General features: G+C 41.1%; 1 protein-coding gene across 1 annotated transcript in view; it reads right to left on the reverse strand.

Moving 5' to 3' along the window:
* Positions 1–370: 370 nt before the first annotated feature.
* NUP210 (nucleoporin 210) overlaps positions 371–12,180 on the reverse strand; it is a 187,670-nt gene continuing 175,860 nt past the window's right edge. The window contains exons 35-40 of the mRNA XM_007500347.3: positions 11,600–11,746; positions 9,409–9,659; positions 6,695–6,914; positions 5,999–6,094; positions 5,833–5,916; positions 371–2,302 (exon numbers count right to left, since the gene is read on the reverse strand). Coding sequence (XP_007500409.2) covers positions 2,202–2,302; positions 5,833–5,916; positions 5,999–6,094; positions 6,695–6,914; positions 9,409–9,659; positions 11,600–11,746 — 899 coding nt within the window. The 3' untranslated portion in view covers positions 371–2,201. The remainder of the gene's footprint in view (positions 2,303–5,832; positions 5,917–5,998; positions 6,095–6,694; positions 6,915–9,408; positions 9,660–11,599; positions 11,747–12,180) is intronic.

Here is a 12,180-nt window from a genome sequence, read left to right on the forward strand (position 1 = left end):
AATATGGAAATAGGTTTTAATATATGTACAAGCCAGTAGAATTGCTTGTTGGCTCTGAGAGAAGGGAGGGAAGCGGGGAGGGAGGGACCATGAATCATGGAACCATGGGAAAATATTTAAAAATAAATAATTTTATATATATGAAAATCAAGACTCATTCATGTGGGCAACTAGGTGGCTCAGTGGATAGAGAGCTAAGTCTAGAGACAATGGAAAGTCCTGGGTTCAAATCTGGCCTCAGATATTTCCTAACTGTGTGACCCTGGGCAAATCACGTAACCCCAACAGCCTACTGCTCTTCTGCCTTAGGATCAGTTCTAAGAAAGAAGGTAAGAGTTTAAAAAAAAAAGAGTCAGTAATGGTCGCATGCTATTATAGAATCTTATACAGCTTTATTAAATAAAACAAGTAGAAATGCTCATACGTACATCCAAGTTGTCAGTTTCAAGCTCATGTAGTACACAAGGCACAGTTCTTCCTTCCTTATGCAATGAAAATAAATTATATAACCTCACTTTGAAGGATTGGAGGGACATCACACTGCCTTCTCAATGGTTAATTACATAATATATCCCCCCAAAAGACAACAAAAGTGTCACGGAGACTGTCGGCTGTATAGATCCACAGCTCCAGGGTGGGGGGACCCACAAGATCATCTCATATATTTGCAAGTTTTTTCTCTTGAAAAAGGGCGAGTGGATTTTTGACTGTGGTGAAAAATCTGTTTAATTCTGTTTTCAGGAGGGCCATTGCCCACTCAGCCAATAGTCACCACTCAGTGGACAAAACCAATGTTGGCCATGTTTTAAATCATAGTCTCAGGGGTCTAAAGGTCCATTTCTGAGAGCCTTATGTGGACAACTAAGAAGAAAGTTTTCTCCAGGAAAGAGTAAATGTTTCAGTCTTCTGAATGGAGTTCAAATCTTTTTGTTGGGGTCGGTGGGGGCACTGTCCTGCCTCCTTCATACCCCACCAACATCCCTAACCTTCTCTCAAGCTCCCAGTGTTTTCTCAAACCTTCCAGCCATTCTCTTCTTCACAAGTAGCTTCTGAGGGCTGAAGCAACCTGCCCCCATCTCCCCCCACCCCATCCCGTCCCTTGGTCTAGAAGAGCTCAGTGCATTTTGTAGAGAGGCCAGCAAATCCCGGATTCACTCAAATGAGATTAGCTAGAGGACTCTCAGACAAAGGATGATGATCCTTTTTACAGTGGAGAAAGACAGAGGCTCAGTGTTTGCTGAGGTACTTGGATGTCTAAAAAACAAATTTAAAACACACAACCACAACTTTGTTTTAGCAGGACAAAACAGCATCTTGAAAAAAGGAAAAATCAAAAGCCCCTAACACGTCTCATCCTTCGGATGCAGAGTGTTTTCTGAATGTGAATGCACCATCCTTGCACGAAAAAGAAGCCAACTAAACTCTCTAGCATGAGATATCTGCTACACACAGTAAGAGCAATGGTGATAGACAAAAGTCACCATGTTAATACTTATTTTTCCCTTTTTTTTAAACACAGAAGACAGACACTATTCACATTTGCAAAAGAAAATAAATGCCCATTTCTAAATGATAATTCATAATCACATTGTAAGGCTAAAATATTGAGAGCACCAGTAAGGCAGTGCATTCCTGAGTCTTTCAGACACTTCGATTTAGACTCAAAAAGAAAAATTGGGGCCTTCGGAACACAGGACATTCACATTATTTTTTTTTTTACATTTTACTATTTCCCTTACTTAACAACCATGCTAAGGGGGAATTAGTTTTCACAGGGAGAAAATGAAATGCAAAAACAGCCCCTTCCCTAAGGCCTATGGCCTTGCCACATTAGATTAGCCTTTAGCCTTCTCTATCAGACTTTAAATGAAGCCTCGAACTGCCCCCGGCAAGCAGGAAAGCACAATTTTGGTGATGTGAGAAAAAAGAGCAACCTGGACCTAAAACCAAAGGCCGAGGCAGCGAGTTTCTAGGAATTCAAGAACCGATGGGTACCTGGGAAAGAACTATAGTTTTTTGTTTAAGAAGCCTGGGTAAAAAGCCAGAACTATCAAATCCAGACTTGCATGAGATCCAGTGAGATTTGTGCCACGCTTGTTGGGATGTCTCCAGTGTGAATGCATTTATCTATTATTAATAAAGGCACTAAAGTCTTTCCCCCAATGGTCGTTCACTCTGTGGCCAGTTTCTTCCATCGGACTCTAATGGGAAGCATAATCGGGGCTCCAGAGCCTGGACGGTGGGCTGGTTTTTCGATTGTGGGGCAGGGTGCTGAAAGGCATCGGCGCGGCAGCAAGGAAACCTAGGATGGAAAGAGAAGAGAGGCAGTGATGGGAAGAGAGGCTTGCTGCCGCAGCAGCCTACCGTCCACAGAAACTCAGAGGCTGAAAGGAATCGGTTGCTGGAAATTGTGTTTCACTAATAGAACTTTTCCCGAGTCATTTTTTTATCACTTGAAAAATTAGATGGTTTCTCCGCATCCCTCCGTAACCTCATGAATTGATGGCATGATGAAATGTCCAGGCAGTATATGTGCATGGAAATTTAGCTCGTGTAAATAAAAAATGGGATATCATTACCTTAGGCTTCATTTAATTCATAAGATCTGACAGGACATAATTTAATATAATGTTTCATACCCAGAACATATCCTGAGATGGCTTCTCCCCAGTCCTCTGTTACAGAGTTGCTAATTCCAAACAGGAGCGAATTTGTCTACTTATCTGGAGTGACTAGACCAGGAGCTAGAAGATCTGGGTTCCTGTTCCAGGTCTACCACTAACCTGCTATGTGCCTGGGGGCAAGTCCCTTTCTAGAACTCCGTTTCCTTATCTCTAAAGTGCCACAAGCACTTGTTTTAGTACTTTGCCCCCAGTGGTTGCTTAATAAATAAAATAAATAAATAAAACGTGGGTTGGATTCATCGAATTTACGAGGTTGGGACAGACGGTCTGAAGGGTTCCTTCCAGATCTAACACTTGTAATTCTGTGACTCTCTTCTCTTGACCTCCCTGACTGTCTGGATTTTGGCTGTGGTTTAGTGCTGCAGTGTTCTGGAGCTAATGAGCCCAATTCATGGCTGGTCAATGATGTCTGAATTCATTAACTACCCACTAAGAATCATGTTCTCCAGCCCACAGGAACAATGAAAGAAAGCCCTTTTCCCTGCAGTTGAGAACATTATCATTTAGAATCACCTGAGTATTAGGACTGCAGGGGTTTTAATGTGGTGTCTAAGAACTTGAGTTTTAAGCGATTTTGATAACCTACTTTCAATCTATAATTTTTTTTTGGTAATCCTACGTATTTCATCTTACACTTAAAAACATTATTCTGAGAAAGGATCCACAGACATCCGAAGACTGCTAAAGAGGACCATGGACATTGGCTCTCTCCCCTCATTTTACAGATAGTGAAAGAGAGAGAAGGAAAAAAGGGAAATGACTTGCTAAAGGTCCTACAGAACTAGTGGCAGAGTTGGGATGAGACTCTAGACTTCTTGGCTTCTAATTGTCTTTGTATTATATTATGCTGGAAAGATGCCAGAGAACTGAACCAAATTTCATTTTGTTCCAGGGGAAAACAATCTAGATGTAGCAACGTTGGGGCTTCAACATTTACTGGCACTGCCAAGCATTCTGCCAATTCATTTAAGAAAGATTCTGAGAAAGGCTCCTCTGCCAACGTTTAGTGTTCCTCATGAGACTCAGCCTGTGCCACGGAGTACCTTATGGGTACAAGGCACACATGTCTTCAGCAAGGCTTCCAGGAAGGCTGACTTAAATATAATCGCCAATCACAGATGCTTCCAGTGTGTCCATTGTCCCTGATCATTTCTCGACAGTCATAATCCACACCAGCTCAGTTAAGGAAGGTGTCAGATTTCACTAGACCCATCAGCATTTTTCCTTTTCCTGCCTTTCACAGTTACTTTTCGAGGAATTAACTGGTTTTCATCGTTTGCATTGACCAGAAAGGTTCACCTAGTTCCAGCTTTCATCTTGCAGATGAAAAAACTGAGGCTAGTTGAGGCGAGTCAAGCAACAAATATTTATTAAGCATCTACTGTGTGCCAGGCACTGGGCCAAACACTGAGGATACCAGGAAAAGAACAGTTCCTTCTCTCAAGGAGCTCCTAGTCTAATGAGGGCAGAGTGCATGCACAGAACTATACACAAACAAGATCAAGAATGGATCGATCAATTAGAGGAGAAGGGTAGCCATAGAGGGAAGGTACTAAGATTAGGGAGGACTGGGAAAGGGGAGACTTTGGCTAAGACTTAAAGGCAACAGGATTTGAAGATCTCCTGACATTGCTTGGGTGTATCAGACCGCCATCCTAGAGAGGCAGTCTAGTGTTGTGGATAAAGGTTAGGAAGTCTCCAGTTTGAATTCCTTTTCAGATACTTACAAGCTGGTGACCTTGGACAAGTCACTCAACTTTTGAGTGCCTTTGTTTCCTCATATGTAAAGTGGTGATAATACTACTTACCTCTTGTGCTGAGGTTCAAATGGGGTAATGGAAAGCATTTTTAGATTCATGGTTGTTGGTTGTTAATATTACTTTGAAACAAAATATTTCTGGATGTTTTCAAATGAGCATATTGGTGGCTCTATTAAGTAAAGTCTGGAATTGATAATAATTTTAAAAAACACTACCAAGTATTTCTCAAGCTGTTTTAAGTGAGCCATCTCTAATACTCAGCTTCCCTTTTTTTAGTTACTTTCAACCACTGTCAGGATGTCTGGAAGTATTTAACATGCAATTAGATCTCTAGGTTCCATTATTTCCTTTCTTGCCCCCCCCAAAAAAAATCCCAAATGAACCCCTCCAATGAAAAAAAAATAAAAAAGTATCAACTAAAGCAAACAGCTAAGCTAGTTCCTTAGTTGTGGTGGTTTTAACACCTTCTAAATAAAGGAAAATGAAGATGCTCACTTTCAAATGCCCCTTTAAGCTGTTTCTGGTATGTTTTCCTATTTCTAGATCTTGACAAATGGAAGGTAACAGCTGAGGCCATTTTCTTCAACCAGATTGGATTGTTCTCTGACCTTGAAACATCCCCTATGAGTTCCTGCCTCCATGCCTTTGCTCATGTTCTCTTTTGTGCCAAGAAGATGCCTCCTCCCCTTCTTCACCTGCTAGCTTTCTGCCCATTGGTTATGATAAATATGGGATAGTATAGCCATCCGTGGTGATGTCACCTAGACTCTCTATGCTATAAGCTTCATGAGGGCAGGAATCCTGCCTTATCTAAACTGGGCATCTCCCCAGGACCTAGTATGATGCTCTGCATTAGGAAGGTCCTTAACAAATGAGTGCTGAATGAATAGTGAATATTTCCAAGGTGACCTTTGGATGAGGACCTTTTGAGTTCTCTTCCAGCCCTAAATCAATCTGTTTGAGAAAATAGGTGCTCTCATTCTCTTGCAATAGCAAGCAATGTGATGTACCTAAACATGAGAGAGACAGAGACAGAAATACAGAGATAGAGAGAGAAAAAGAGACAGAGATATAGGCAGAGAAAGAGGGAGAGAGAGAAAAAGAGAGAGAGAGAGACAGAGAGACAGAGACAGAGAGAGAGAGACAGAGAGAGAGAGAAGAGAGAGAGAGAGAGAGAGAGAGAGAGAGAGAGAGAGAGAGAGAGAGAGAGAGAGAATGTCTGTGTTTTGCTAAAGGAGAATTTAATTGCAGAGCAATGCTAAGTTTGTCTGTGAACAGAACTTGTTCCATTGTGGCCATTCTGTTAGGGAAGAGTTTACTTGGGTCATCATCATCACTATCATATTTTTTGTTCTCCCATTTACTAAACTTACACGATAGTTACTTACTGTTAGGACTCTGTGAAGGGCTTGTTCTCGGGGTGAAGGCGGGGTGTGTATTGTGTTCTTTGGGCGAGAAAACAGCATGGTAAACTGAAAGACATGCAACAGTTCATTTAGATCAGGTGGCAGGAACAGAGTACAAGCTGAGAAACATCAGAATATAATATTTTACCTATGATCATAATAGCTGTCCCTGCCAGCAGTGCAAAAAGCGTGAAGAACATGACTTGATAGGAGTCGAGGAAGTGTTGGAATAGGCTGGCTCCTTCTGTGGAATCAATTGGAAAGGAAATCTCTGTTATTGTACAGATTATAAATAGTGTCCCAGCACCTTAATCTACTCAAACAAGCCTTCTCTCCCTGCCCTGGGCTCATACACTATCTCCTTTGGGTAGACGTGCCTCATTTGAATCCCCTGATTTGTTCAGATTACGAATGGGAAGCCACGTGCGCTCTGAATGTGCCTGTCAGTGATAGCTCAGGATAGATGGAGCTGCCACAGAGGCTGACACCACAGCCTAGAAATGCAAAGCAGTTTTGAAAACTTGAAGTCCTAGGTTAGATTCATGAAAAATTGGGCCACAGGAGAGGAAAACTGGCACCTTCGGGCAGCTACCAGCTGGCTGGGAAGGGACAGAAATCTTCAGAAAGGAAGAAACTAATCTTCTAATTTGAGCTGGGGGAAGGAAGAGGTGTTGTATTTGGCATCCTCTTATCTCAGACTCATCTAACTGACTTCTAAATAAAAATTATTACTCAAAAATCTTTAAGGTGCACCCTCCCTCCTCTATACCACTACTCTTAGGCGACAGAAGTAAGAGAACCCATCCAGTCCCCAAGGGCCAGAAGGTCACAGAGATGAACTTACGCTGACCAGGGCCTCCTCGCCTGTCGGTCACATAGACCACGGTGACTGGGAGAGAGATGGACTGGTCCGTCATGGGGCTGGAGATGGTCAGCGTGGTAGATAAGGACCTCTGGGTGAGGACTATTGGGTCAGAGATGCTGACAGTGTAGGTGACAAAGCTGGGCAATCCATAGGACTTCTCCTTCACAAAAGCAATCACTGCTGGTGACCCAGATTTCACCTAGAGAAAGAAAAGCCTTCCTTGGGAAAAAATGCAGATCTTGAAGGGCACAAAATGGTGACCTGATACTCCAGGTTGAGGTTCTCTGAGGTTATAATTAGTAAGGATATTCAGATCATCAACATCATTATAATTAATGATACTCTCTATATAAAATGGTACTATAAAAAAAGGCAACAATGACCCAAAGGACAGCCAGCCAGCTTTACAGTCAGAATGATACTGATACAACCCACAACTGGCACATATTGACCAGGGGACCTTGGTCAGCCTACTTAACTTCTCAGAGCCCAAAGTAATTCTCTAAGAAAGCAACATCAAACAGGGGGCAGGAGGCTGAAAGTGCTCAGAAACACTCCTGAGTGTAGCCCAACTAGACTGACATGGAATTGGGAAATCTTTGATGAAATAAATAAAAATACAGTAGAACAAAAATAATTATTAATATATGGTTTTCTAAGCCAACTTGTGCCAGCAGGGATCCTCATGTAGTTTCCATCTGAGTTTAATGCCATTGGTCTGATTCAGTTATGCTCAAGGCTGTTGCCACAGAGAGCCCTACTTAGGCATGCTGCAATGTGCCCACTTCCACCCTGGTGCTGATCTTTTAAGATGTTTTGGACTGAAAAATTCTTTTGTTCCATCTTTTTGTAGGTTCCACTGCTGAATTTGTTTTGAGTCATATCATTATTTGGAGGGTAATTTGGTAGCAATTAGGTGAGTCTATGTCTCTTTTCTGCCGTCTTGGCCAACACCACTGCTCTAAGACTAAAATTTCAGGAGCTAATCTTCATTTGCATGAGTTTCTACATTGGGGAGCCCCTTATGGGTGAAATCAAAGGTCCAGATCAAAAAAGAACCTCTCCCCAATTAAAAAATACATACGAAACATCCCTAATATCAATCATAGCATTAATTAGATGTCCCTGGATAGAAGGATGTTCTTTGATCAAGTCTAATTTTATCTTATGCAATCTTGAAGAGAAATGGACTGTACACTTTACTATGGAGGACAGGGGAATAGGAAGGTCTTTTGTTTTCTATTCCAGTCTGATGGTATGCTGGTGTATGTTTAAGGGAATGGAACACTGCAACTTATCCCACAAAAATCTGGCTCTTCTTCCCTTAAAACTCCACCTCCAAACAATAAAACAGAGAATGACCAAAAAAAAGAAAAAAGAAAAACAACAAAAAACACCAGGGAAAAAGAAAGACTTAAAGGAACAGACTAACTAAGGACCATTTAAGGAAATGGTTTCTCCTGATACTAGATGAGATAAAGTTTAGAGAAAAGAACACTGGATTTTTCAGTCAGAAGACCTAGATCAAGCCATGGCTTCACCAGTTATTGGGTAGAGAGGTGGCCCAATGGATAGAACCTTGGGTCAGAAAGACTTAAGTTCAAATCCAGGGTCAGATACTTCTTAGCATTGTGACTGACCCTCAGCAAGACACTCAACCTCTGTCTCCCTTCCTCCCTCTCCCAAGGTTATTGTGAGAATCAAATGTAATAATAAAGTAAAGCTCTTACCATGGTGCCTGGCAATAGTAGGTTCTTAATAAACACTTATCTCCTTGTTTTCCTATGTGGTGAGCCATTTTATCCTGAAGAACTTCTATTACTTCATGTGTAAAATGGGGATAAATAATAGTGCTTGGGCTATCTTCCTCTTGGGAATTGCTATCAGGAAAGTCCTTTGCCAACAGTAAAGCATCACACACGTACCTTCATATGACTGTATATAAGCACACACTAATGATAATGATGACATTCAAGAGTAATGTGACATCTGTCTCTTTCCTATATCAGTCTTTTGATTGTGTGTGTGTGTGTAGCTACTCAAGAAAGACTCAATAAATTGGACTGAAAACTATTGCAGTGGTCCATCTTACCCTATTTAACTTGAATTTGGTCCCAGAGCAGTTTGCACAGGAGATCTGAATACTCCAAAAGGACTTCAAAAGGACAAATCATGATATATAAATGTAATACCATACTATTATGCCCTAAGTTATAATAAAGAAGAATTCAGAGAAACAGGAAGATTTGTATGAACTGATGCAGAGTAAAGAAAGAGAAAATATCAACTATGACTATGTAAATGAAAGCAACACTGATGAAAACAAAACTCAGGCTGTACATAATGGGCAATATTGGTTCCAGAACAGTAAAGCAACACAGTTCTGTTTAGTCAGAAATGGCAAAGTAGAAAAATGGAAAGTTCTATGTACTATCAGATTAGCTGTAAACACACTATTAGGTAGTCTTGCTTAACTGTTTTTATGGAAAAATATGGAGAGGTAGCCTTTATTAGCAAGTAACACATCAAAGTGAAATGTATCAAAAATTTCACAGAAAAAATGAAAATCAAATGTGCGATTTGGATTAGCATTACCTACTTAATTAAATTTTATGAAATTCTCCAGGCCTGCCTAAGGAGACCCCAAATTAGAAATCTACCACTTAAAACAACAACAAACCGAAACCACTCACCTCTAGATTCTCAAGAATCTCTGTGGCTCCAAATATCTTTATCTCTGTGCTCATGTAATGGTTACTTAAGAGAATTTCTGCTTGGTCAGCATAAAGCCCAGGGTTGAAGGGCACTTCAGCACTGGTCTGGTCTCCAGAGAAGTGGCTGTCTTGGAGAGAAGCTGTGACCAGGAGAGCTGTCTTCTTCATGCTGAGGTGTTTGAGTTGCTTATCAGTAAGCCTGTGCATCATGATGGAGCATGTGTACTGGCCTGGAGCAATGAGATTTCATACCTTGTATGTAGAAACACGCTCAATGGTTAAACATTCCATGCTTGAATCCCTGGCACCTTCTATGATGATGACTTTGTCATCTATGATGCTATTTCTGTGTGACTCTAGGCAACTCTATAAGACTACAAATGGCTGAGAGGATGCCAGATCGCATCAGGAGATGGAGTTTCCTTACATGGTAGTTCTCTAGACTGAGAACAGAGATGCAATCCTTCTCCCCATCCTATGATGACATTTCAGTTCTGCCTGACATAGTTCCTGGCTCAGACAGAGACGGTGCTTAATAAATGCTTGTTGATACATGGATTAATCTATGATCCTCCCTTCCCATCATCACCACATCCAGTTAACTGCTAAGCCCCAACACTCCTACCTCCATTTAAATCCATTCCTTTATTGTCTCATCCTAGTAGGAAGCTTCAAAACCTTAAGTCAACCCCTTGAATCCCTTACCTCCCTGGCAGAAGGTGGGTGGCATGGCTCATCATCAGTCTTCTGTAGTGATAAAATGTTAATGGGTCTCTCTTCCTCCTAGTCTATATTATAGACACTGTTGCCATAACACTTCTCTACTCAAAAAATGTGAGAGGCTCCCCTTTGCCTACTGAGTCAAGTCCAAATACTTTAGCCTGGCAATCAAGGCTGATGGAAAGCTAAAAGTAAACTACTCGTCCAGTCTTGGCTCGCATTGCTTATCTTACACGTACTCAATGCTCTAGTCAAAAGGAATTACTCTCTATGCCATGAATGTGACCTACCTTCATGATTTTGATTTTACTCTTTTTAATGACTAGACTGTTTTCCCAAACTCTACTCATTAAAAATCTTCCCATTCCACAAGATCCAGATCAAATGTTGCCTAACCAAGGATATCCTCTCCTTAATCTATCCATATCTGAAGTGATCTCTCTCCACCCCGAGAACACATTTTTAGAACTTGTATTTGGATTCCCTAATTATCTGTATGATTGTCTTCCTGGATTTTAAGTCTCCTTAGAGCAAATGGTATGCCTTAGGCATTTGTATCACCCTTAGTACTTAGCAAAAAGCAGCCATTAAATATTATTGAATTTATTTCTTTTTGAATTATTGATTTATTGTTGAATTATTGATATTGAATAATTATTGAATTCAATATTATTGAAATTATTTCAAATTTATTGAATTCACTAGATCCCATGATGTTTGCCGTGGATCAAACTGTGTGCCAGGCTTGGTGCCCACTGCTGGGTAAATATGATAAAGCCTTTGGCAACCAAGAGCCTAAAGAAAAATGGCACCAGGGAAACCACCGAGAAATAAAAGTTTGTGTCAAAATGACTTCTGTCCAGCTGCCAGTGCTGTTAAAGATTGGAGCTTTTGCCAACTAAGGCACAATGATGGAAGAGAGAGCCAGCCAGCTGCCAGGTACATTTCCACACCTAGACTTTCTAGGAGCTGGCCCTGACCTTGCTGAGTTCTTGGAGCTTGCTTGTGACTCAGCAAGAATCAACTTCTCCCTCATTGTTTTAGCCTGGGTTCAGATGTCCCTGGGCAGGCATCTGCCCTTCTCTAAGTTAGCTGTGTGAGGACCGATGCAATGTCCAAGACCAACAGTTAGGTACCCCCTTTCAACCAAAGCGCTTCTGAGAATCACAGCAAAAATTCTTGAATTATTCCCGAGAATCATGACAATAGCAACGCTAATGATGACAAGAGGATGGGACATTTTAGAAAAAATAAATTCCTTGTGGCAGCAGCACTGAGCCATAAACCCAAGTGCCAACATTAATTTCCTCGGGTTGAATTGTCAGAATCATAGGCCTGTCTTGGTAGATGGCTTCTGTTAAACAAGAGGTCTTGTCCCATGTCTTGATATTTCCTCAAGTTACAGCTACTGCCTGGGACAATGTCAGTGCTTAGAGCTTGGCAAATTTACCTAAAGATGCATCAAATCCAGGTTCTGTTGTGAAAATATCATACGCTGGAAAATCGAATACTTCTTGGTTGAACTGGAGATGACAGGTGATGAGGCTTTCGGGATGAAGTTCGACAATGGTTTCCACCTGGACCGGCGAGCATTCCCCTAGAGACAACAGGTAGGAATGGGATGAGAAGGGACAAGAACAGGTCATGTACGAGTGGTCGCCATGCCTTCCCGTCCTTTGGACAAAGGCTTCTTCTTTTTTTTTTTTAATCTTTATACATTTCCCTCTCATTACAAGTTCTTAGTGTTTTCTAGATAGGAACAGGATAGTGCCTGGACCTATGATTTCACAGATACAGGGACTTTGCAGGTGAGGAAATTATTTCTCCCAATGTATCTCAGTCCCTTCTCTATATCTTAGAGTAGCAATTCATGAACTTTTTGGTCTTGAGACGCATTTATACTTTTTTTTAAAAAAAACTAAATTTTATTACCAGTTCCAGACTTTCTCTTTCCCTTTCTCTTCCCCAACCCAATGAAAAGAAACACAGTTTCTATGTGGATTCCAATATGAAGTCAGGCAAAATAAATGA

The sequence above is a fragment of the Monodelphis domestica genome, chromosome 7, assembly GCF_027887165.1.
Source record: "Monodelphis domestica isolate mMonDom1 chromosome 7, mMonDom1.pri, whole genome shotgun sequence".
Taxonomy (NCBI): Eukaryota; Metazoa; Chordata; class Mammalia; order Didelphimorphia; family Didelphidae; genus Monodelphis; species Monodelphis domestica.